At 44.3% G+C, this 27,254-nt stretch overlaps 1 protein-coding gene and 1 long non-coding RNA gene across 2 annotated transcripts in view; one reads left to right on the top strand and one right to left on the bottom strand.

The window, feature by feature from the left end:
• The window catches only part of LOC309527467, a 175,147-nt gene that overhangs the window by 106,369 nt on the left and 41,524 nt on the right, over window positions 1-27,254 (bottom strand). The gene's annotated exons all lie outside the window — the stretch shown is intronic.
• The window catches only part of LOC309527278 (uncharacterized protein), a 58,641-nt gene that overhangs the window by 11,252 nt on the left and 20,135 nt on the right, over window positions 1-27,254 (top strand). Inside the window, exon 3 of the mRNA XM_082213975.1 lies at window positions 9,475-10,269. Within this exon, the coding sequence (XP_082070101.1) occupies window positions 9,475-10,269 (795 nt within the window). The remainder of the gene's footprint in view (window positions 1-9,474; window positions 10,270-27,254) is intronic.

Genomic DNA, 27,254 nt, shown 5'->3' with positions numbered 1-27,254 from the left:
AGATGGTGTGGACTCCATGACTGTGTTGGGAGACATTCTACACAGAAACATGTGTGTATACCTTTAAGAAGTTTCTGGGTTAATTGGTTGCAGCTGGCCGTGGCTGTAAAAAGGGAAAAGGAGCATTTTGTAGCCTGCCTGCAGGAATAACACCCACCAGAGTTTGTGTTCATTTGTTTGGTAATAAAGTCTTCGTTTTAGTTTTGGTTTTTACACCTATGTCTCCTGGAGTCACTCTGTCCTCTGCCACCAGCTGGAAATCCCCCTCCAACAGGTTATGGGCCCAGTCCCCAGTCCTGAGTGGGCAGAGACAGAGCGTGAAAAGAACCCAGAGTCTGGAAGCAACTCAGCGTTTCTCAAGCAGCTGGCTGTGTGAAGGCGTCGGCAGGGAGAGTCTGTTTGAGACCAGGAGCCGAACATTCCTTCAAGCCACGTGTGAGTAAGGACTGAGTGGAAACCTGAAAACTGGGTGGTGCCATGGCTGGACTTGGAGCTGGAGCTCAAGGGGGAGCTTCCTATTTTCCAGTAGAGAAACTGGGAGAGTCCAACTATATGTCATGGAGTTTACAGATGCAGGCATTTTTAAAGAAAGAACAATGTTGGACTGTTATTGTTAACCCTCCTGTAAAAGAGGAGGATGAAGAAGTAGATGAAGCAGACCAAAGGCTGGCGGACAAAGCCTATGCCAATTTAATTTTGAGTTTAGTCTCAGTTATCTCATGTGCGAGACCTTGAAACAGCAAGTGAGATTTGGCAAGCACTGAGAGCGATACACATTAGAGACACTGCTGGCAGCAAAATTACTCTAATGAGAGCTCTGTACCGAGCCAGACTAAGTGAGGGTGAAGTGTTTCAACACACCTTCAAAGAATGTGTGATTTATTTTCACAGTTAAATGAACTTGGGGAACATTTTTCTTAACAGAGAAAGGTTTATATTGTGCTGTCTTCACTTCCTGAGTCATGGGACAATTTAGTGATGACGCTGGAGGCAATTCCAGAAAGCCAATTAACAATGCATTTCTTAACTGGGCGTTTGCTTGCTGAGGAAGAAAGACGCCATGAGAGGAAGGCCACAACCCCTCACCGTAACTCCAGAAATGGGAGGCAGTCCAGTAAAAGATATGCAACTGATGAGGAGCGGAACCTAAAGAGGTTGAAGACCACAGAGAGGAAGCAGCTTTCACGGTCAGAAGATGCTATCGTGGGTCAACCAAACATTTTGTATGTCAGTGCACTGTGTCTGTGGGAGAAAACACAAGAAAAGGGCGGCCTGCGTTTGCTGGGAAATTCAGGAGACAGGAAGAGTCGAGTCCAGTATGTTTCTGCAGCAGTTTGAGGCACCAGTCACGACGTTGGACAAGACTGGATTTTAGACTCAGCAGCGACAAACATTTTTGTTAAGTCTGCACAAAGCTTTGTAGAAAAGCAGCCTTGTAAGTCTGTAAATGTAGTACTAGCTGACGGAACAGTACATGAGTCAGCTGGAAAGGGTAGTGTGAATATCAACTGTTTTAAGTACCAAGTTTACCAATGTTTTATGTGTACCAAGTTTAGAAAATAATTTGCTTTCAGTTACAAGTCTTGTTAAGCAGGGATTTAAGGTAACCTTCTCGGGTTCAGGCTGTAAAATAGAGAAAGCTGGAAAAGTGGTTACAGCGTCACTAAAAAATGGTTTGTTTGTTTTGAAAGACCAGCTAGTAAGTGAGTCTGGGGCATGTGTTAAAGCCTGTAATAGAGCCTTGCATGATGAGTGCCAGCATCTGTGGCATCGTCGTTTGGGGCATGCCAATTTCCGCAGTATTGCAAAAATGCCAGAATTAAGCAAGGGAATTAAAATGAAAAAATGTTCAGTTTTTCTGGACTGCAATACCTGCAAGGAGTCTAAAAGTAAGCGGGGGTCCTATCCTGAAAGTACTAGAATTAGCAAGAGGCCATTTGCTTTAGTGCACTCAGACCTTTGTGGGCCATTTGCAGAGTCTGAAGGAGGAGCAAAGTTTTTTTTGGTTCTTGTGGATGATTATAGCCGGTATACTTGTTAAAACACAAAAATGAAACTGGTCAACTGATTAAAAATTGGGTCAACTATATAGAAAGGCAGTTTCCCTACAAAGTTACCCAGTTGCAGAGTGACCGTGGAGGCAAGTTCATGTCTGAAGCCCTCCAGGTCTGGTTGAAAAAGCGTGGTATTAGTCACCGTAAATCGTGTCCTTTTTCGCCTGAAGAAAATTCAGTTGCAGAACGCAAGATAAGGTCTTTGCAAAAAATGCTAGATTCTATGGTATGTGATTCTGGCTTATCCAGGAAGTATTGGGAGGAAGGAATTCTCTGCGCTAACTACATACAGAACAGATTGCTTCATTCTGTCGGATTCTCAGGCCTCAGTCAGAGGTAACTGGCCACTCTCCAGGCATTAGGCTTGAGATCCTTGTTGACCTCCCCGTCTGCGTCTCCCGGCAGGATACAGGCAAGGTCACGATCGGCGATCCCACTCAGCATGAGAGGGACACACCATTTCTCCCTCCTCCCTGTTTCCCTCAGGGAGGGGAAAGAGACAGACAGAAATCTATTTACATGTCTTTATTTCTGTCATTGCAGCAGTACAGAGAAACACGTCTGCACTCTCCCGTCTCCAACAGTAGAAAGACTCCACCCCTGTACTTTCAGTACAGGTCAGATGACACTCTGAGCTAACATCCGGTGCTCAGTACAGTGAATAGACTGTCCCTTTGTTCCCACGGTACAGTCCCAAACATCAACATCCTGTTTGGCTTTGCAGCCAGCTGCAGCTCGCTGCCGCATTGCTGCTTTTTCCTGACATCCTCCCCCAAAAGTATCAATGTGGGTTGCGAGCAAAGTGTTATCCAGAGAAGAATACAAACAGTTGTTATACATATAACAATCCCCTGTTGTTTCAGTTCCACCCTTGGAACTCCCCGCCACTGGTTTCCCCAGTGTATCTCTCTGGTTGTCTGGCTTCCAAGGAATGAGTGCATCTGCATTACCTTGGCTAGCAACTCTCTGTTGTGTCTTAGTCTCTGACTTAGACACAGCTTCAACCTGTCCTCGGTTGTGTACAACAGCAACACATGCAACAGCTAAGTTAGCAAACTCTTTTGAATACCTCTTGGGTGGTACACCCTTTGTAACTCTCTCAGACCTACGTATGAGGTGCTGATCCTCTCTGCTCACTGGTTCATCCTCTGGACTCTTAGGAGAACCAGATCCAATAGTAAACAGTGGTTCTTCCTTCATCTGCGAAGGCCTATCCATTATGTGAGACTTCCTCTCAATGACTGTGTCAACTGAGCTCTGTGAGCTATCACTGTCATCATCACCACTGTTATCTGTAAAATCATCATCATCATCTGAATTGTGCTCTGTGGGAAATGTGTGCACAATTACTCTCTCCTGTTCAGGAGCACTCTCTAGAAATTTTGTGAGAATCACCTGTCCAGATTCAGACAAAATTACTCTGTAGAGACCCTTTTCATATCCTACAAAAATGCCTCTGGCATTCTTTACTCCACCTGGAGCTTCTGTTCTCACATGAGACCCGAAAACCTTGAAATAGGCAACAGAAGGTTTTCTATGGAACAGCTTCTCAAAAGGAGAACTTCCCAACTCTTTTGAGACCTTTCTCAACCACGTGTGAACATAGGACATTAACGACTCCGCCCAATACTCATGTGGCAAATGTGAACTAAGCAATTGCGCATTCATCCCCTTTTGCAATTCTTTGTTCACCCTCACACAGACACCTCTGTTCCACGCTTCCGCTGAAACAGCAACCTTGTGCCTTATCCCTTTCTTCTGCAGGAACTTCTGGAAATCCTGTAACAGAAAAATTGGCTTCTCATCTGTGAAGAGACAATCAATGTTAGCATCTTGCACACTCTTAACCTTGTCACAAAACTCCTTAAACCTTTCTAAGGCTTCTTTTGGTTTCTCTAATGTATATACCCGCACATAATGAGAGAAACAATCCACACACACAAGATAATATCTTGCATTGCCTCTAGATGGTGCTAGAGGACCGGACTTCCGGGTTGGCGCCATCGCCGAATGGCGGACTCCCTCTGAGCTCCGGAGGGAGCCTGCTCGGCAGGGGTTGGGTCCTACCGCGCCGGCGACGCGGGGACCCTCAAAAACCATGGGCACGGAGCCCATGGACATGGTTGACTCGGCGGGCACCGTTAGCGCCCCCCGACCCGCGAAGGAGCCTTTTTAAAGGCTACGGAGCGGGGGACGGGGGTGACGTGGTGCTATGAGTCCTCTGCTTTCCCTGCCGAGCGAAGCCGCATGCCATTCAACGGAGAGCGCTGACTTCTTCTATTGAAAATTTGGACTATAAACAACAACCCGTGAGTAATTTGGAAATCGGACTTAAAAGGAGAAAAAAAAAATTTTTTGGATTCGGCACGAGCGGGGGAGATCCAAAAAGGAAGTCAGTCTGCCCGCTATTGTAGACATTTTAAAACAAGGATTTGGCAACTAAGGAGCTTGCTTCTGTTTATTGATAAAAATTATTAATTCCACGATGCGAAATTATAAGAAGTGCTGGAGGAGAAGAGTGGATGGTGAGAGTGAAAGTGCAACCCCCCCGGGAACCGGGGCAATCCGCGAGAGAGCCTGGTGAAGAGAGACAGAGACTTTGACAGCTGTCAAAGTTGGAGAATATAAAGAGAACTTTGCTATGAGGACTTTGCTGGTTAGATTTGTTACAATTTGGATATAAATTGTCGAAAATAAGGAATAACAATTTGACTTTTGGATTTGAGGAAACAAAGTTACTATAATCCCCCTAGAGGGGTTTCGGGACATTACAAGAACGGTCGTAAGTGGAAAAATACTCTTGGAATCGCACAGGACTTGTTATCTTCTGGGAAAGCTGCAAAAACGAATCAGTATTTTGTCTACAGAGGTGTTTATATTAAAGGAGACAATAGAATTATCTATTGAAGAACGGAAGGGACTGGACGCAAGTTTTTGTTCCTGACTAACAATAACCCCTGTAGAAGTATTAAATTTTTGAATTAGAATGTCTTTGCAGCGGAACAGGAAAAGAAACCTGAGAAAGTGAGAAAAAAGAACAAAGGACTGATGACGACTTGGAAAGAACAAGGGAGGAGCCATATTATTGTGAAAGACCAAGGAAAACCAAAGGCCTGTCAGGGGCCTATTTAAGACTGGGCGTTTGAAGTTAAACATTATTTAAAAAAAAAAACAAAAAAACCCGGCAAGGTGGAACTGGGGAAAAAAATTGGCTATGGACGTGAGATCTCCAGGCCGACAGTAGATAGACTGATGGACATGGGGAATCGAAACCGGGGAAGGGAGGGGGGAGATCTGGAATCCAAAGGGTGTACAACTATTTTTTGAACTTTTTATATTTTTTACCTTGTTTGGACGTCTTTACCAATAAAAGGGAATTCGTGGAAGGAAATTGGGGTGGACCTTGGGGGGAAAAGCTTTCTTTTAATGATGAGGGATGGTGGAATGTAAGGGGAAAGGGGTTATATAACTAATTTGAATAGTGGGTTAAACAAAATAAGTTTTAAATTGGGAGTAAGAACTTGTGGAACCAAATTAATGAAAGGGGAATACAAATAGGGAGGGGGATGGGGGAGTCCTGAAAAGATGTTAATGAAAGTAAGGCTTTAATTGTAAAGGTTTTTTTTTCTTTTTTCTTTTTTGAGTTCTGGAAATTTCAATAAATATGATATATATAAAAAATAGATGGTGCTAGAGGACCAATCACATCAGCATACACCCGCTGAAATGCTCTGTCGACCCTGGCCACCTTCCGGGGGCTCTTGGTCACACCTGCAAGAGATATTTCATTAGTATCAAATGCATTACATTTCATGTAATCACTTTGATCAAAAGTCAACAAATACAGTCCATCTTTCTCTCTGGCAGAAAGATACAGCTCTCCATCTTTGAAGATCTTGCAGCTTTTACTATCATAGGACAGTCTCAGTCCTTTCTTTGCAATCTGCGACACACTCAGCAGATTGAACTTCAACTCAGGAACCAGGTACACATTGTCTATAGTCAAGTTCAGACTCTCAAGATACACAGTTCCAAACCCGGTCGCTTCCAGCTCCTGACCGTTGGCCTGCTTCACAGTGAAGCTTTGCTTCTTAAACGTCGAAAACAGACCTCTGTGTGGGGTCATGTGTTTCGTTGCTCCAGTGTCAATTACAAACGTGTTCTCCACCTCTGGTGTGGTTCCTTTCGACATCAAAGCCTTTGCAGGTTTCACCTGGGACTTGGTACGACTTTTGCCTGACGCCTCAGGTGTTGCAGAGCTCTCCTTGGCTCCTTTCTGCTCATGTGGCTTCTTACAGTTCCGCTGAAGATGCCCAGTCTGTCCACAATTGTAACATTGGACAGCGCTCAATGCTACAGCACGCTCCTCAGTAGCAATAGCAGTGGGGGAGTCAGAACTCCGTGCCTCTCTCCCCCTGTCCTTCACATCCAGTGCAGCAAGGCGATCGTGTTCATTCAGAACAATGGCACACACTCTCTCCGACGTGAGATGCTTCCTGGCTTTCACATTCTGTGAATTCCAACCTGGCATTGGTGCTGCAGGGATGGGGTTCTCAATCACCCCAAATAACCTCTGATTCTGCAGCAGGGCTTTCATCTTTATAGACCATGATGAGTAATTGTCATTAGTCAGGGGAGGTGGGTAAGGTAAGCGTCCCCCCTTCTTGGCATCCATTTTGAATCCAAGCCTCAGCTCTCACTCTCGAGCCTGTAAAATCCAACAGTCTCTTTTTGTTGTTTACTGCCTTCTCTTCACTTGGCAGATAAACCGCAAGCTGCTTGAAAGTCCTTGCAAAGAACAGTGAAGTTAGTCAAAACACACTCCGTGTTCCAGCCCCCAGTCAGTAACTCTTCTGACTCCTCGTCGCTTAGCAACTGTGCATTCCAGCGTTATCTAGGAATGCAAGGTATGCGGCTGTTTCCCCCACAGTGCTGGTTTCTCTCAAACGCAGACACTTTTTGAACCGAAGACAGCCTCTTAACGCGTTCACTTCACAGCCATAAATTCTCCATACCTTTGGGGCTCCGTCGCTTGGCATTCACCTCCTCTCTATGCCCAGCCGTCTGTTCAGCTTCAAGCTGCGCGCAGACTTATCTTCCTCCCTTGGTGCAGAGGATGAAGAACGATCCATCAACCTCTCATGCAGATTTACATGGATCAGAACCACCGGCATTGCTACCAGATGTCGGATTCTCAGGCCTCAGTCAGAGGTAACTGGCCACTCTCCAGGCATTAAGCTTGAGATCCTTGTTGACCTCCCCGTCTGCGTCTCCCGGCAAGATACAGGCAAGGTCACGATCGGCGATCCCACTCAGCGTGAGAGGGACACACCATTTCTCCCTCCTCCCTGTTTCCCTCAGGGAGGGGAAAGAGACAGACAGAAATCTCATTGGAAGACCCAAGATTTGCCCACGCTGGAAGAATGGCAGACGCAACTGATAGACTACATGGAGTTGGCTGAAATGACTGGCAGAATTCGAGACCTGGGAGATGAGACGGTGGAAGAGGACTGGAAAAAGTTTAAAGACTACTTACAAAAACACTATAAGTTGTATGAATGTTAAGAAATTGCACGATAGAAAACAATATGGCATCAGCCATTTAGTTGAAAGATATATGAGAATAAGTGATGGTTAAGAAAATGATGAAATTTGAAGTAATATTATGTCTAAATTAAGCAGTTCAGTATTTGATAAAAATATTTAAAGTTTAGGACATAATATTTGAGAATTACAGAATAAGAACTGAAATAAGGTAATAAATTGCTGTTGATAATTTTATTATTGAGAACGCAGGAAAGGGAGATGTGAGGAAGTCCAAAGGTTATGGAAATTTGATTTATGGACAGTTGTTTTTGTTGTATTTTTTCTATTCTATGTCTAATTTCTTGTTGCTTTTTGTTTTTCTTCGTTTGTTATACTGTGGTGATGGTATTATATATGTTTGGTGTTTTCCTTTTTTCTGTTCAAAATTTGCAATAAATATCTTTTTTTTAAAAAAAAGAGACAGACAGAAATCTATTTACATGTCTTTATTTCTGTCATTGCAGCAGTACAGAGAATCACGTCTGCACTCTCCAGTCTCCAACAGTAGAGAGAAAGACTCCACCCCTGTACATTCAGTACAGGTCAGATGACACTCTGAGCTAACATCCGGTGCTCAGTACAGTGAATAGACTGTCCCTTTGTTCCCACGGTACAGTCCCAAACATCAACATCCTGTTTGGCTTTGCAGCCAGCTGCAGCTCGCTGCCGCATTGCTGCTTTTTCCTGACACTTTCTACCATAAACAATACCCCTCATTTTTTGCTTTATGGAAAAAAAACCTTTTTAGACCATGTTAAAACTTTTGGTTGCTGGGCTTGGGTTCACATCCCAAAAGGACAGAGAAGGAAAGGAGAACCCAAGGCAAAGAAACTTAGGTTTGTTGGCTATCAAACTTGGTCAAAGGGGTATCGTTTTGCACTACTGCGTGGCAGAGTTGTGATATCAAGACATGCAGAGTTTTGTGAGCAAGATGGTTGGGCTCGTTTACATGGAAATTCAGAAGTTGTGTTATCTTCTGATGATACAGATAAATTTGTGAAATCTGAGGTAGAAAAGCCACAAATTAAAGAAAATTCTGAAAGAGACAGTGGTGAGAACTCAGGGGATGAGGGTCCCAGTACACAATCTCCTAAAGCTGAACCAATTTCTCCTGAGCAAGATGAATCAGAAGATAGTTCAGAGGGGGAGAGTGTTCAAGTTAGAAGATCACAAAGAAGCAATAAGGGGGTACCTCCAGAAAGGTTTACTATACAAGAAGTTAAAACTGTTGATGTGAAGAAAGAACCTTGTGATTATGAGGAGGTTTTAAAGTTACCACACCAGGAAATAGTAAGGTGGAAAAATGCAATGAAAGCAGAAAAATCTTTAGCAGAACATAATGTGTTTACCATAGAGGCATTGCCAGAAGGAAAAAAGGCAGTGGACTATAGATGGGTGTATAAAATAAAACACTTGGCAGATGGTGGTGTTATGTACAAAGCTAGGCTGGTAGCACGAGGCTTTACTCAAAGAAAAGGTGAAAGCTTTGATGAAACCTTTTCTACTGCAAGGAGTGAAAGTATACGTTTATTGCTAGCTCTTGCAGCACAATGTGGGTTTAAGGTAAATCTTTTTGATATTGAAACAGCTTATCTTAACGCAAATCTGCAAGAAGAAATTTTTATGAATCAAGTGCCAGGTTTTGAGCCAAACAAAATCTATCCCGGATAAAAGCCAAGCAATTCCAGCCAACAAAGGCAGAGAAAACTATAGTAAGGACTCACATCTAACTCTCTTCAGTTCTTCCTCTATCACAAGCATTCATTAACATTGTTCGGTAATCTGGAGCTCCATTTCTTCCTGAGGCTCTAATTAGCTTCTCTCTTCATTGCAGATGGTGATGAATTGGAAGGAAAGAACAAGGGGAACCACAACAGAATCCACATAGCGGAGAAGTCCGATAAATATTCAAAGTGTGGAGAGAACATCTGTCAGAGCTCCCAGTCCCCCTCCAATCAAACAAAGTCCTTAATTCGAAGGAAAAGTCTTACTTCCCATCAAAGAACTCATACTGGGGAGAAACCCTATCAGTGCTTGGAATGTGGAAAGAGGTTTCGTCAGAATGGGGATCTCACGACCCACAAAAGAATTCATACAGAGGAGAAACCCTATCAGTGCTTCGAATGTGGGAAGAGCTTCAGTCGAAGCTCACATCTCACTTCCCATCAAAGAATTCATACAGGGGAGAAACCCTTTCAGTGCCTGGAATGTGGAAAGAGCTTCAGTCAGAGAAAACATCTCACTTGTCATCAAAGAATTCATACAGGGGAGAAACCCTTTCAGTGCCTGGAATGTGGAAAGAGCTTCAGTCAAAGCTCACATCTCACTTCCCATCACAGAATTCATACCGGGGAGAAACCCAATCAGTGCTTGGAATGTGGGAAGAGCTTTCGTCTGAGTGGGGATCTCACTTCTCATCACAGAATTCATACAGGGGAGAAACCCTATCAGTGCTTGGAATGTGGAAAGAGCTTCCGTTACAGGGAGAGTCTCACTTACCATCAAAAACTTCATACAGGGGAGAAACCCTATCAGTGCTTAGACTGTGGAAAAGGCTTCCGTCTGAAGAAAAGTCTCACTTCCCATCAAATAATTCATACAGGGGAGAAACCCTATCAGTGCTTGGATTGTGGAAAAAGCTTCTTTCACAGACAACATCTCACTTCCCATCAAAGAATCCATACAGGGGAGAAACCCTATCAGTGCTTGGAATGTGGGAAGAGCTTCAGTCAAAAGGCCCATCTCACTTCCCATCAAACAATTCATACCGGGGAGAAGCCCTATCACTGCTTAGACTGTGGAAAAGGCTTCCGTCTGAAGAAAAGTCTCACTTCCCATCAAAGAATTCATACAGGGGAGAAACCCTATCAGTGCTTGGATTGTGGAAAAAGCTTCTTTCACAGACAACATCTCACTTCCCATCAAAGAATCCATACAGGGGAGAAACCCTATCAGTGCTTGGAATGTGGGAAGAGCTTCAGTCGAAAGGACAAGCTCACTTACCATCAAACTATTCATACAGGGGAAAAGGCCTATCACTGCCTAGACTGTGGAAAAAGCTTCTGTCTGAAGGAAAGTCTCACTTCCCATCAAAGAATTCATACAGGTGAGAAACCATATCAGTGCTTGGAATGTGGGAAGAGCTTCAGTCAGAGGCAGGGTCTCACTTCCCATCATAAAATTCATACAGGGGAGAAACCCTATCAGTGCTTGGAATGTGGAAAGAGCTTCCGGGATGGGACCTATCTCACTTCCCATCAAACAATTCATACAGGGGAGAAACCATATCAGTGCTTGGAATGTGGGAAGAGCTTCAGTCAGAGGCAGGGTCTCACTTCCCATCATAAAATTCATACAGGGGAGAAACCCTATCAGTGCTTGGAATGTGGAAAGAGCTTCCGGGATGGGACCTATCTCACTTCCCATCAAACAATTCATACAGGGGAGAAATCCTATCAGTGCTTAGACTGTGGAAAATGCTTCCGTCAGAAGGAAACTCTCACTTGCCATCAAAGAATTCATACAGGGAAGAAACCATATCAGTGCTTGGAATGTGGAAAGCGCTTCAGTCACAGCAGCAGTCTCACTTACCATCAAAGAATCCATACAGAGGAGAAACCCTTTCAGTGCTTGGAATGTGGGAAGAGCTTTAGTCAAAGCCACAATCTCATAACCCATAAAAGAATTCATACAGGAGAGAAACCACATACGTGCTTGGATTGTGGAAAAAGCTTCAGGCACAGCCACGGTCTCACTTCCCATCAAAGAATTCATACAGGGGAGAAACCCTATCAGTGCTTGGAATGTGGAAAGAGCTTCAGTCAGAGGCAGAGTCTTACTTCCCATCATAAAATTCATACAGGGGAGAAACCATATCAGTGCTTGGAATGTGGGAAGAGCTTTAGTCAAAGCCACAATCTCATAACCCATAAAAGAATTCATACAGGAGAGAAACCACATACGTGCTTGGATTGTGGAAAAAGCTTCAGGCACAGCCACGGTCTCGCTTCCCATCACAGAATCCATACAGGGGAGAAACCCTATCAGTGCTTGGAATGTGGAAAGAGCTTCAGTCAGAGCCAGAATCTCGCTTCCCATCAAATAATTCATACAAGAGAGAAAACCTCTTAGTGTTTGGAATGAGGGAAGAGCTTCAGTCAGAATGCCACTCTCATGGCCCACCAAATAGTTCATTCAGGGTTTAAAGCATATCAGCGCATGGAATGTGGATAAAATTTCAGTCGTGAAAAAAATTCAATTAAAAACTCACAGCAGGGTGGATAATAGAATGGTAGATTAGGAATCTAGTCCAACCCCTGCTAATGCTGAAAAAAACTCATTTCAAGCATCCATGACAGATGGCCATCCAACTTCTTCTTAAATACCTCCAATGAAGGAGAGTCCACCCCCTTCTGAGGGAGTTCCTTTTCACTGCTGGCTCTTACTATCAGAAAGTTCTCCCTGATCTTTAGGAGGAATCTCTTTTTCTGTTGCTTGAATCACCTCTTCAGATTCATTCATGACCTTGAGAAGGACTTCTGTATGAGAATGTCCAGGGGATTGGACCATGCTCTATATTTGGGGGGAAACCCATGGAGGGGAGTCTGATATAGGGCTTAAGTCGTCTAGGCATTGGTCAGATTGTCATAATTACAGACATATTTACTGGTTTGGACGGAAGTGATTCTTATTCCAGGGGAAGTGGTGACTGTGAGATTACAGGCGCTCTCGCCAATATTATCCAACCACCCAGTAAAACTTTGACACAGCAGACCAATAGTTTACCCGCTGAGGTTGATGTATTGGGAGGTTAGGTTTAGGGCCGTGTGCTATTGCTTAATTGTATGTGGTATCCCTATAAAGGGAACTTCTTCCTCTAGGTGGGAGGGAGACTGGTTAAGTTACCATCAGTTGAATGCAACATTTAAGTTAGATTTTTTTAAAAAAGTGGATTTGCAGAACAAAACTCACAGTTTGAAAGGGAGTTATTAGGCTCCAGGGTTAAAATAGCATCCAAAATGTATAACATATTATTTGAGTGGGACACAAAGAATGCAATGATGAAATCAGCAGTGACAAGCTGGGCCAGAGATGTAGGACACAACATTGACTTTGCTTTATGGGAACAACTGTGGAAAGTAAATTCAAGGTTTACAGCTTGCTACATGCTAAGGGAAAACTTCATGAAGATGATGCAGAGGAGTCAATCAAGATGATCCAGGGTCTGAAACCAAGCCTTATGAGGAGGGCTTGAAGGAACTGGGAATCTATTTCAAGTGAAGTTTGCCGAAATCTACACTTGCGACATGGGCTGCCATAGGTCCAGATTTTCCCGGACATTTCAGCAATTTCCTCCCAGACGCTACTTGCAATTCTGTACATATGGCAACCATATCTATATACAGTGGTTTTCAAACAGCTTAGTTCCTGAACAACTTTGAACTCGAATGCTGCAAACCTGGAAGTCAGTGTTTCAGTTTGCGAACTTTGCTTCGGAAGCTGAACATGCTCCTGAGCTTCTGTTTTCACTGTTGCACTGCTAATTTGTGTCCCCCTGCATTGGAATCAAACCCTTCTTTCTTCTATTTTCACTGTTCTGCTGCTAATTTGCATCCCCCCATTGTAATCAAAGCCTTCCATTTCCAATTGTAGTGTTCTGAGGTGATCTTTGGAGCTTATATTTGGTGCTTTTATTTTTGCCACAAAAAAATTGCGTTTTTATTTGCCTTTTTGTGATTGTGACTTGTTCTTTGTTTTTGATTGATTGTGTGACTGTGGCAATGTATAAAAAGACCCCCATCCAAACAATGTCTATCATCAGTGCTGGTAAGGACAAAAATTAATTTTACTTTTAATGTACAGTACTGTTTTCTTTATTTTTCTAGTACAGTACATTGATTATTGCTTTCATTTTATGGATCAATGGTCTCGTTAGATAGTAAAATTCATACTAAATTGCTGTTTTAGGAGTTGTTTTTAAAAGTCTGAAACTGATTAATCTCTTTCGCATTACTTTCTTTTTTAAATTTTTATTTTATTTTACTCGAGTTCAGGATTTTTTACATACATATATTATCTCCTTCCAAATTTTACATTTCCCGTACAATTTTTTTTCTTTTCCTCCCACCCCCCATACCCATTGGAAGGGTTCAAACAATTATCCTCAGCCACGGGCATAGCGTCTTTAGTTTCCACCAAATTTCTTTTGTTCCAGTAGTTGTTTCCTGTGACATGACTGCAACAATGTCTGACTGAATTGTTGTTTAAACAACATTTAGTTGTGTCCGACTCTTCGTGACCCCATGAACCAGAGCATGCCAGGCACTCCTGTCTTCCACTGCCTCCCACAGTTTGGACAAACTCGTGCTGGTAGCTTCGAGAACACCATCCAACCATCTCGTCCTCTGCCGTCCCCTTCTCCTTGTGCCCTCCATCTTTCCCAACATCCGGGTCTTTTCCAGGGTGTCTTCTCTTCTCATGAGGTGGCCAAAGTATTGGAGCTGCAGCTTCACAATCTGTCCTTCCAGTTGAGCACTCACGGCTGGTTTTCTTAAGAATGGATAGGTTTGATCTTCTTGCAGCAGCATAATTCAAAAGCATCAATTCTTCAGCGACCAGCCTTCTTGATGGCCCACCTCTCACTTCTATACATCACTACTGGGAAAACCATAGCTTTAACTATAGGAGGTGCAGTGGTACCTCGGGTTAAAAACTTAATTCATTCTGGAGGTCCGTTCTTAACCTGAAACAGTTCTTAACCCGAGGCACCACTTTAGCTAATGGGGCCACCTGTTGTCACTGCCACACAATTTCTGTTCTCATCCTGAAGTAAAGTTCTTACCCCAAGGTACTATTTCTCGGTTAGTGGAGTCTGTGACCTGAAGTGTCTGTAATCCGAGATACCACTCTACTAGGATGTTTTTGAACTGCTAGGTTGGCAGAAGCTCGGACAGAGCAACAGGAGCTCACCCCGTCACAGGGATTCGAACCCCGACCTCCCTTGTCCTTCAGATGAGGGTCCCCACCGCCAAAGAGGGTAGCTTCGAGAACACTATCCAACCATCTCGTCATCTTTCTCCCCTTCTCTTTGTGCCCTCCATCTTTCCCAACATCAGGGTCTTTTCCAGGGAGTCTTTTCTTCTCATGAGGTGGCCAAAGTCTTGGAACCTCAGCTTCAGGATCTGTCCTTCCAGTGAGCACTCAGGGCTGATTTCCTTCAGAATGGATATGCTGGATCTTCTTGCAGTCCATGGTACTCTCAAGAGTCTCCTCCAGCACCATAATTTAAAAGGATCAATTATTCGGCGATCAGCCTTCTTTATGGAAGCTCTCACTTCCATACATCACTACTGGGAAAACCATAGCTTTAACTATATGAACCTTTGTTGGCAAGGTGATGTCTCGGCTTTTTAAGATGCTGTCTACGTTTGTCATTGCTTTCCTCCCAAGAAGCAGGCGTCTTTTAATTTCATGGCTGCTGTCACCATCTGCAGTGATCATGGAGCCCAAGAAAGTAAAATCTCTCACTGCCTCCATTTCTTCCCCTTCTATTTGCCAGGAGGTGATGGGCCCAGTGGCCATGATCTTCGTTTTTTTGATGTTGAGCTTCACACCATATTTTGCGCTCTCCTCTTTCACCCTCATTAAAAGGTTCTTTAATTCCTCCTCACTTTTTGCCATCAAGGTTGTGTTCATACAGTGGTGCCTCGCAAGACGAAATTAATTCGTTCAGCGAGTCTCTTTGTCTTGTGGTTTTTTCGTCTTGCGAAGCACGGCTATTAGCGGATTAGCGCTATTAGCGGCGCTTAGCGGCTTAGAAAAAGGGGAAAAAAGGAAAAGAACTCGCAAGACATTTTCGTCTTGCGAAGCAAGCCCATAGGGAAATTTGTCTTGTGAAGCACCTCAAAAATGGAAAACTCTTTCGTCTAGCGAGTTTTTCGTCTTGCAAGGCATTCGTCTTGCGGGGCACCACTGTACTCATATCTGAGGTTGTTGATATTTCTTCCGGCAATCTTAATTCCGGCTTGGGATTCATCCAGCCCAGCCTTTCGTATGATGAATTCTGCATAAATCAAATAAGTAGGGAGACAATATACAGCCTTGTCGTACTCCTTTCCCAATTTTGAACCAATCAGTTGTCCTATATCCAGTTCTAACTGTAGCTTTTTGTCCCACATAGAGACTCTGACTGAATAAGTTCAAACAAATAACTATTCCATGCCTCTACTGTCCATTTTCCTCTCTCTCTCCAACCTAAAGCTATCGTTGCCTTTCCCGCTAATATCATAGCTTTGAAGGTAAACTGGTCACCTTTCTCTATAGCCATGTTTCCAAGTATACCCATTGTCATGAAATCAAAATCTATTAAAAGCTTCATTTTAAAAATTTCATTAATAACCTTTAGGATTTCCCCCCAGAATTCCTTTACCTCTGGGAATTCCCTGTACATATGGGAAAACCATCCCTTGGCTTGTTTACAGTGCCAACAGCTAGAATTCAATCCTGCTACCATATTAGCAAGCTGGGCTGGAGTTCTGTACCATTTTAGAAATAATTTTAATTTCAGCTCTCTAAATTTGCTTACTTTAATCTCACCTATTCCTTTCATTAGCCTTTCAACCGTTGCTTCGCTAACTTGTTCTTCCTTACTTATCTTTTGAATAAGTTGGGTTGTCTGTTTCTTGTTTGTAATCATTCTCTTATAGATTTTACCTGTCATTCCTTGGTTGTTGTTTTTTTCATTCGTTTGTATAGTTCCTCTATTGGCTCTTCTAAACTCCTATTTCCTGTCTCTTGGACTTTGGAAATTTTGTTGTAAAGTCCTCCAATTTTTAACCAATATTGGTTACCTATATTTTGTATTACCGTATTTTTTGCACCATAACACTCACTTTTTTCCTCCTAGAAAGTAAGGGGAAATGTCTGTGCGTGTTATGGAGCGAATGCCTGCGGGTGGCGGGGGGGGGGGATCTGCTGCAGTCGTGAGCAGAGGATCCATGGTTCCCCTTCCTTCCCTCCTCCATGGTTACAAAGCATGGATCCACATGGATCCTCAGGATTTTTGCATTGGGCTACTCCAAACTCACTGTCAGATCACATGTCTGTGGCCACAGCATGAACCACAAAAATCATATATCCACTATTTCGTTTAGAATATTTTTTTTCTTGTTTTCCTCCTCTAAAAACTATGTGCGTGTTATGGTCTGGTGCGTGTTATAGAGCGAAAAATACGGTACTTCCTGCAATGACTTTAAGGATTCTCCTCTATACATATCTTTGACTATATGATATCCGTTAGCGTTTAGAATTTCCCACCATTTGGGATCATCTGTTACCTCATAAATACTTTCTAAGGGTGCACTTAGAGAAATCCCTTTTAACCATAAAGGTTGCCATTTCCTCCATAAACCTAATGCCAATTTCCTGGGGCCTATTGCAGATTTCAAATCTTTGATTACATTATTTGTTAAAATTCCAAATCTTACTGTGCCATTGTTTGCCTCATCCTCAAATTTGATCCACTTTTGTTTGTTTTCAACTGCAATTTCTATTAATTTTTTTAACTGAGCAGCTTTGTAATAATTGTAAATGTTTGGGAGGCCCAATGCTTAGCGTTTTGTTTCTCCATCTTTTCATATCCTTTAGTATTTTATTCCATACCTTCTTATAGTTGAATTCTGCAGTCTTGTTAATATTTCTGCAGAGTTCGATGCCTAGGTATTTTGTTCTTTTAGACCCCAGGCCTATTCCATTTATTAGGTTTTTCCCAGCTACATTTACATTAAAATACATTATTTCTGATTTTGTTATATTTACCCCTAATCCAGAATATTCCTCAAAATCTTCTAATATTATCTTTATTTCTTTTATCCCTTCCTTAGGATTTGTTATGATTCCAATAATATCATCTGCAAACAAATTGATTTCCATCTTCTCTTTCCCAAGCTTATAGCCCTCTATCCTTCCACAGTTCCTTATCCTTTCCGCTAGTTGTTCTATAGCCGTTATAAATAGGAACGGTGAAAGAGGACACCCCTGCCGAACGCCTCTGCCTATTGCGAAAGGTTGGGAGTATTCCCCATTAACTCTCCCCACTGTTGTTCTTTCCTTATATAGTTCTTGTATCGCGAACCAAAAAACCTCTCCTATTCCATATTTTATACACTCTGAGAGTGTATCAAATGCTTTAAAGACGTCTAATTTCAGTAGCCCGAACTTTTTTACTTGTCCGTGATATTGGTCTTCTTTTATTATTTGGGGGATGCCATAATTTTGGCGAAGATTTTATAATCTTGGTTTAATAGACTTATAGGTCTATATGAACCAACTTCTTTAGGGTCTTTGTTTGGTTTTAAGATTACCATTATTTCTGCCTTTCTCCATGTTTCTGTGGCCTTTCCCCCTTCTAGTATACTGTTAAAAAGTTGTTGTAGTTCCGGGGCCAAATTTTCTACCTTATAAAATTCGGCTGTAAAATCTTATGTCGTTATTATGCAGTTTTTGTGCACTGTTGTACTGTTTTATTGTTGTTAGCCGCCCTGAGCCCGGCTTCGGCTGGGGAGGGCGGGATATAAATAAATTTTATTATTATTATTATTATTATTATTATTATTATTATTATTAGGTTTCATTGGGCTTTCTTACCTTAAAGTAGCCAGGCATACATCTCGACTCACCCACACTCTTTTCCCTTGGAAACTCAACTCTTTAATTTCCTTCAAAGTCTGGTATACCTGCTGTTGCAGCTTCTCTCTAGAAAATTTAATTATTACATTCCTGGGGGATTTTCTCCCCTTGGGCCCTTGGCAGCGATGGGCTTGTTCCACATCTTCTGCCTTCAGACTAACTCCTTGAGTACATAGCCAGGTTCTCAAAGTTTCTTCCAACTCTTTAGCCTGTATTTCTTCCAGAATTCCTCCCAAAATCATATTAGCTCTTCTCTGGGGGGTCCGGCAATTCTGCCCCCTGTTTAGATAGTTACCTTTTTTCATTTTCCTGGGCTAGCTCTTTAGCTTGAATTGCTAATCGCTTCACCCCCTTACTTTTGACTCCTTCAAGCATTACAATTTATAAATCCTAGTTAAAATATTTTTAAAGAGTTCCACCGCATTCACGGCACGTCTCTTCGTTATCTTGCTCGCCTTCAATCATTTCTCTTCCTTAGGTTTTTTCATAATCCGTCAAATCTTTATGTTCTCTATATTCTTAACAAGGTTAGTCTAAGCACAACCAAACTTTCGTATTTGAGCCCTGCTTGTATAAATATTCATTTCAGCATTCCCATTGTTTCTGTATTATAGTTTTGGATTTATGCCTTATTAAATCTGTCAATTTTTCTAACTCCAGGTACTCACATAGTTTACTTAATCAGTCCCCTTTTGTTGGGATATAATTTCCTTTCCAATGACTGGCTACCAACATTTTCGCTGTTGTTCTTGCATACAAAAAGGTGTTAATTTTGTCTTTGGGGATATGCTTACTCAAGATTCCTAGTAAATATGCTTCTGCCCATCTGATATATGATACTTTTATCGATTTTTTAATCTCTTCAGGGACCACCTCCCAAAAAATTTTGACCTCTGGACATGTCCACCACATATGGTATAGAGTGCCTTTCATTCTATTACATCTCCAGCATTTATTACTATTTGATCTATTCATTTTTGCCAGTCTGTCTGGTGCCATATACCATCTGTGGTGCATCTTCATATAATTCTCTCTTAATGAATAGCAAGCTGTAAAATTTATATTTTCCCCCCAAAACTTTTTCCAATCTCCAGAATCAATTGTATATCTTAAATCCAGTTCCCACTTTAGCATATTCTCTCCTTTGACGTCTTGATCTGGGAGGACTTTATCTAATAATCTATATATTTTACAGAGTGTTTTTTGATTATTTTGTAAAACCTCTCTTTCCAATTTTGATATTTTATTCCCAAATCCCCTAGTTTTTATATCTTTCTCATATGTAGCCTTAAGTTGGAAATATTCTAACCAATTTATTCCCAGTATTTTGAGTTCTTTGTATTCTTTCAATTTGATATTTTCATTCATTCCTTCTGCTAAATCTCTATAAATTGGCCAGGCAATTTTTTTTTTAATGTCAAGGTTCCCTCTATTGGAGAGGTCCACCATGGGGTTCTTTCTATAATTCTCTCTTTCGTTCTCTCCCATACCTCAAATAGGGCCTTTCTCACTAGGTGGTTCATAAATCCTTTATGCAATTGTATTTTCCCATAGAATAAATATCCATGCCAACCGTATATTTTGTCCCAGCCTTCTAGTTCCAAAACTTCAGTATCTTTTAGTAACATCCACTCTTTCATCCAACTCCAGCACACTGCTTCAGAATATCTTCTTAAATCTGGGACTGCAAATCCCCCCGTTTCTTTTGGCCCCATCATTATTTCTGATTTTATTCTGGCTTTCTTCCCTTGCCATATAAAATTGGCAAGGCCTCTTTGCCAGCTTTTAAAATATTTTGTCTCAATCATCATTGGGATAGTTTGAAATAAAAGTAGGATTTTTGGTAATATCACCATTTTAATCACCGAAGCTGATGGCAGGCACTCCGGGCCACCGAGGCCACCTGAGCCTCGAGTGACAGCAAAGGCTCCAGGAGTACCCCCAAGCTGTGAACCTGCTCCTTTGGAGGAAACGTGACCCCGTGAAGAGCAGGTGGCCTAGGGAACCACCCACTAACAGTGCCTCGGTCTTATATGGATTGAGCTTAAGTTTGTTGTCTCTCTCCAGTCCATTACCGAGGCAAGACACTGGTCCAGCACTTCCACTGCCTCCCCTGCAGATGTAAAGGAGAAACAGAGCTGAGTGTCATCAGCGTACTGCTGACAACGTACTCCAAACCTCCAGATAAGCCCACCCAGCAGTTTCATGTAGATGTTTAACAACCTGGGGGATAAGCTTGAGCCCTGAGGAACCCTACATTGAAGGTTGCAGGGGGCTGAAAATCACTCTCCATGTACCACCCTCTGGGAACGACCATCCAACTAGGACTGGAACCATCAAAAAGTCATGCCAAACTCTCCTAGTTCAGAGTGTCGCTCCAGAAGGATACCATGGTCGATGGTATCAAAAGCCACTGACAGGTCGAGAAGAATGAACAGGGTCATGTTTCCCTTAACTCTCGACAGAGGTCATCATCATACAGGGCGACCAAAGCAGTTTCTGAACCCAAACTGGGCCTAAAACCCAATTGAAATGGATCCAGAAAACTAGTTTTTTCCAAAAGCACCTTGATCTGACCTGGCTTACTTCTCAGCAGATGTGCCGACTTGAATAAAATAATAGGAGGGCCCAGGCAATCACTGTCCAGCAGAATTGATCATATGATGCCATGCACACACACTATTTGAATGGCAGTGCCGGTTTGGGGGTGCCAGGACCCCACAAATATTTCATTGGCAAAGCCGATCAGCCCCTAGGAGTTGGCTCTTGTGCGTCAGGGCTGCAAAGGGCTGGGCTGCAGATTCTTCCACCCGGATCTCTGCAACTGCTGAGAAGAGTTGAGTGCTGACCATTCCTGGCTCCCTGGAGCAGTCCTTGTTTCTGCTAATAAAGAGTTAGCTTCACATGCTCTCTGTGATTTTTGCTGGCTGGCTCTAGGATTCCATGAATCCAACCCCCCTGGAGGAAGGGGGTGCGGTGGGAATAGGACACACACACCCCCGCTTTACTTCAATCAGATTCCTGAGCAGGAGGAAGACGCCCAGGCAGCTCTGGAGCCCCTCCAGGAAATTTTCTGCCAGCGTCCCCAACCGTCCCCTGGCAATGCTTGGCTGTGCTTCCCTCCCCCACCCTCTTCCTCCCAGGCTAATGGATGAGATGATGCCACACACCCCTCACCATTTTAATGTTGTAGCAGGAAAACCCCCCCCCCCATCATTCAGTTTGTACAAACTTCACACACACTCACACACTACATACGCTACGCTTCTATTATAAATTCATAGAAAATCAACCATACATCAGATTTGCACTGTTCCACTTTTATTTTACTCCATGAAGGAAGGACTACAAAATGGGGAAGGTTTGATACAGGCCAGCCATAATCCCTTCACCATCCCAGCACATCCACAGGAGCCCTGCCCAGTTGCTATGCCAACCCTGATGGTCCTAGACAGAAGACAACCAAGATCACAAAGAACTTCCATATGGGAGTGGATTCAGCATGGACTGGAACAAAGGACAATGATCAGATCTTCCCTCAGGGGGCAGGAAACTGCGACTACCTTTTGTCTTCAGAAAATGATTCATGGGGAGGGGTAGAAGGGAACCAGCCAGGTGACAGGACACTCAGGTTACCACCACAACTCCTCCTTCAACCCCTCCTTTCTGTAATGTATGCATGATGTTTCTGGGGGTGGGCTTGACCTAGAGGATGGGAATTTCAAAAGTTTTTATAAGGTCTTGCAGCCCATTGTTCTGTGTCTTTCCTCTCACCTGCAAGTGAGGGGAGCACCCTGTCGTGACAGTCTTTCTTCAATAAAGACCAAACCTACAGGCTGCTGATTTGCTTCAGTTTACTCTGGTAGGTGTCTTTACTTTTTGCCCTCGGATTTTTCCGGTAACAATGTCAATCAACTTTTTGGGAGGTGGGGGACAACGGGACCACTTCTTCCCTGCCTCGGGTTTACAGAAAGCTGCGAAATCTGCACATGCCCAGAATATGAAGGATTTTCAAAACTGTGGTTATGTTTGGTGTGGGGGAAGAAAGGGGGGGAGCTCTCTGTGGACAAAGGTCCAGGAGTCCTTCACCTTCCCTTTGATGGGCATCACACTTCAGTTTCCGCAAAGGGGCCCCTGGGGGTGCAGGGCAGGGGAGCATCTCTTGGCCCCCCAGGAAAAAAGAAACGCGTGTGTGGGGGGGGAGACTTCCAAGGAGCCCCTGCAGGTCCCCAACTTTGCAGCCGGATGGCACGTACCCTGCCGGTGGGTCCCAGGGAAGGCGATTCCTGGAGAGGCGCTTTAACATTCAGGTTTTTAGTCATTTCAAAGTTGGGATCCAGATGCACAGGGCAGAATGGTAACGGGGAACCCCCACCTCCCATGTCGTCAGTCTGCATAAGATGGGGGGGGGCCCTTGATGGAGAGTCCTTGGCCCAGATGGAGAAGGGAGGGCAGCCCCTAGAGCGCAGAAGCAGTCAGGGAGAGGGAGGGAGGGGCGGTCTGGGTGCCCTCGGCTTGCCAAGGGTTAAAAGGAGCAGAGCGGGATTCCTAGAGAGGAGAGGAAGGGGAGGGCGGGGGAGGGCAAGGTCCTCCCCAGCAGAAGCCCCTCCCTGCCCAGTCCCTTCCTGCGAGCAAAGAGGAGGCTGCTTTGTTCTCTCTGCTTTGCAAAAACTTCCTCGGTGCCCCTCCTGGAACCCGGTGAGTCTCTTCTCTCTTCCCCCTTGGGGTGCAGCGGGGAGAAGGGGGTCCCAGGGCTGCAAGGGAGGAGGCAACCCCCCCATGCAGCCCCCATGCATGGGGGGAGGGAGACCCCCAAGTCAGGGAGCAGAGGATCCTGCCCCCAATTCCTCTCCGCCAAGCCTGGGAGGGGCTGAGTGTCCAGCAGGTCTGCGACTCTCTTCTTCCTTTGGATCAAGATGCTGCCTTCCTTGTTGGGGAGGAGTCCTTTTTGGGGCAACAAAAGGGGGGCATGCAAATAAGCCCCCTTCAGATTGAGGGGAAAGTCGCATTTCATAACACAGAGAAGCATCCAAGGACTCCGAGGAAGGAGACGCTCTGTGGAGTGGGGAGATACAGCCCCCCCCCAAGTGTGGAGACTGGAGGGGAGACCCTCTCCCACCATCTACCCAACTACAATTCCCAGAGTTCCCTGGCAAGAAGGGGGGATTGGTGACCACTCTGGGAATTGCAGTCTTTGCGCAGCAGGGCTGAAGCTGTCTCCTTGCAACTCTCAGGGTCCTGAACCAATTCTGGCTCCCAGGATTCTTGGGAGGAGTCCCTAGGGCCGGGTGAGATCTGGTTTCCAACCTTGTAAAACATCTGCCCCCTCCCAGCTGAGGCAGTGCACAGACTGGCATGTGCCACTCTTGGGAGCAGGAGCTGCATCCAGCCTTGCTCAGCTCAATATTTTTAGGAAGACCATGCCCCTCCTGCCCTGGCAAGCCACTGGGGTGATGCTGCCGCCGCCATCAGCATGCTGTGTGAATAATAATAATAACAATAATATTTACCTGCCACCCATCTGACTGTGTTTCCTCAGACACTCTGGGCGGCTTCCAACACATATAATATACAGGGCTGCCTTCAGGTGTCTCCTAAATGTCACATAGTTACTCATCTCCTTGACATCTGATGGGAGCGTGTTCCACAGGGAGGGCGCCACTACCAGGAAGGCCCTCAGCCTGCTTCCCTGTAACTTCTCTTCTTGCACTGAGGGAACCACCAGAAGGCCCTTGGTGCTGGACCTCAGTGTCCAGGCTGAAGGATGGGGTTGGAGATGCTCCTTCGGGTATCCTGGGCCAAGGCCATTTAGGGCTTTAAAGGTCAACACCAGCACTTTAAATTCTGCTTGGAAACATACTGGGAACCATTGTAGTTCCTTTAGCAGCGGTCTTACATGGTTCCAGCAGCCACTCCCAGTCACCAGTCTAGCTAAGTGAATGACACAGAAGTTGCTGCAGACTAAAGTTAGAAAAGCTTTAATTGCTACAAATGGTATAATGAAACATGATATGGAATTAAGGGAAATGATGGTGTTGACCTGGAGTGGTTACAAAATTTCTGGTCTCTCCCCGAGTTCCACGGGCCCTGCTCCAAAGAGAGCTTCTCTAAAGAAAGCACAACCAAAAATCACCCCATTTTGCGTGAATAAGGAAAATGAGGAGGTGGCTAAGAAACAGCAGGAGCCAGATCCTATTCCCAACCTTCTAGGGTCTCTCAGCAGCTCTAATGAGGAGCCGAAAGAGGTTTGGGGCCCAGCCAGCTCAACTGCTAAGACATCTCTTGCACTGAGACGTGGGGGCACCTACATGTAATAGCTACTCGGCTGTATTCTGCCCATGCTCTGGGGCTGCAGTTTTCAGGCTTGGGGACAGGATGGTGCCTGGTTTTTGCACCAAGTTCTATCCATAAGCCCCACTGAGTTCAATGGGGTCCACTCTCAGGTCACTAGTGTGCATACCATGCCATCCTTATGAAGTGGGGTGAGGTGCAAACAGATTAAATTGGAACCACTGGAGATGTTTCAAATGGGGTTTCTGTTGGGAAGGGGCTGCCCCATTTGTGCTTCTCCAGGAGCAGGGGAATATCTAGGGCAAGAGAATCCCTGCAGGGCCTCTGAGGCTCCCTTTGCTTCTTCCTCTCTCCCAGGACCCTGCAGCTTGTGGTGGCTTCTCGACTCCTGAGGAAGGATGAAAGAGACTGAATCTGTAAACCTAGCGAGGATGGAAGGAGGAAGATGGACAGTTGACCTGGTCAGGTTGTCTCATGCATCCCTCCTCACAGCCTCTGAGCGTTCCCTCCCAGGGACCTCCAAGAGATCTGGTGAGTCCCAGGGGAGGGGAGATGGGGACATGGATGGATGGGGATGGAGAGGTACTGGGGCTTGCTCATTTTGGGGGTGGGATGAGGCAGGCAGGAAGATGGAGATTGAGAAGGTGGACACCTTTTTGGGCGCCTCCACCTGCCTTCCAGTGCCTTTGACATCTGCGGGGAATTTGAGCCAGGAATACGTCACAGCTCCCCGGCCACCGTGATGTATTGGCGCCAGTACTGTGCTCTGAATGCCCTACCAATGTCAGAGAACTCACTGATCCATCGCGCAGCACTAGAAGCCATGATCCTACTTGATCCTAATTTCAGGATTGACTGCAAATGGGCCCTCTGTGTTTTGCCTTTTTCTTTTCTTTTAGGAATAATTTTTCATTTTCTTTTAAAAACAAGGATGCATTACTTTCTTTTTTAAATTTTTATTTTATTTTATTCGAGTTTGGGATTTTTTACATACATATATTATATTTTTAAATTTCCTGTACATTTTTTTCCTTTCCCTCCCCCCCCCCCCATATCCATTGGAAGGGTTGAAACAATTATCCTCAGCCACGGGCATAGTGTCTTTAGTTTCCACTGAATGTCTTTTGTTCCAGTAGTTGTTTCCTGTGACATGACTGTGACAGTGTCCGACTGATTGTTGTTGTTGTTTAGTCATTTAGTCGTGTCCGAATCTTCGTGACCCCATGGACCAGAGCACGCCAAGCACTCCTGTCTTCCACTGCCTCCTGCAGTTTGGTCAGACTCATGTTTGTGGCTTCGAGAACACTGTCCAACCATCTCGTCCTCTGTCGTCCCCTTCTCCTTGTGCCCTCCATCTTTCCCAACATCAGGGTCTTTTCCAGGGAGTCTTCTCTTCTCATGAGGTGGCCAAAGTCTTGGAGCCTCAACTTCACGATCTGTCCTTCCAGTGAGCACTCAGGGCTGATTTCCTTAAGAATGGATAGGTTTGATCTTCATGCAGTCCATGGGACTCTCAAGTGTCTCCTCCAGCACCATAATTCAAAATCATCAATTCTTCGGTGATCAGCCTTCTTTATGGTCCAGCTCTCACTTCCATACATCACTACTGGGAAAACCATGGCTTTTACTATACGGAACTTTGTTGGCAAGCTGCTGTCTCTGCTTTTTAAGATACTGTCTTGTTTTGCCATCGCCTTTCTCCCAAGGAGCAGGCGTCTTTTAATTTTGTGACTGCTGTCACCATCTGCAGTGATCATGGATCCCAAGAAAGTAAAATTTCTCACTGCCTCCATTTCTTCCCCTTCTATTTGCCAGGAGATGATGGGCCCAGTGGCCATGATCTTCGTTTTTTTGATGTTGAGCTTCAGGCCATATTTTGCGCTCTCCTCTTTCACCCTCATTAAAATGTTCTTTAATTCCTCCTCACTTTCTGCCCTCAAGGTTGTGTCATCTGCATATCTGAGGTTGTTGATATTTCTTCCGGCGATCTTTATTCCAGCTTGGGATTCATCCAGCCCAGCCTTTTGCATGATGAATTCTGCATGTATTTGAAATAAGTAGGGACACAATATACAGCCTTGTCGTACTCCTTTCCCAATTTTGAACCAATCAGTTGTTCCTTATCCAGTTCTAACTGTAGCTTCTTGTTCCACATAGAGATTTCTCAGGAGACAGATGAGGTGATCAGGCACTCCCATTTCTTTAAGAACATGCCATAGTTTGCTGTGGTCAACACAGTCAAAGGCTTTTGCATAGTCAATGAAGCAGAAGTAGATGTCTTTTTGGAACTCTCTAGCTTTCTCCATAATCCAGCGCATGTTTGCAATTTGGTCTCTGGTTCCTCTGCCCCTTCGAAATCCAGCTTGCACTTCTGGGAGTTCTCGGTCCACATACTGCTTGAGCCTTCCTTGTAGAATTTTAAGCATAACCTTGCTAGCGTGTGAAATGAGTGCAATTGTGCGGTAGTTGGAGCATTCTTTGGCACTGCCCTTCTTTGGGATTGGGATGTAGACGGATCTTCTCCAATCCTCTGGCCACTGCTGAGTTTTCCAAATTTGCTGGCATATTGAGTGTAGCACCTTAACAGCACCATCATTTAAAATTTTAAATAGTTCAGCTGGAATATCATCACGTCCA

This window comes from Podarcis vaucheri (genome assembly GCF_965113315.1).
Source record: "Podarcis vaucheri genome assembly, chromosome: 2".
Lineage (NCBI taxonomy): Eukaryota > Metazoa > Chordata > Lepidosauria > Squamata > Lacertidae > Podarcis > Podarcis vaucheri.
The sequence above is the reverse complement of the archived record's forward strand: the minus strand, read 5'-3'. Positions and strand labels throughout refer to the sequence as shown.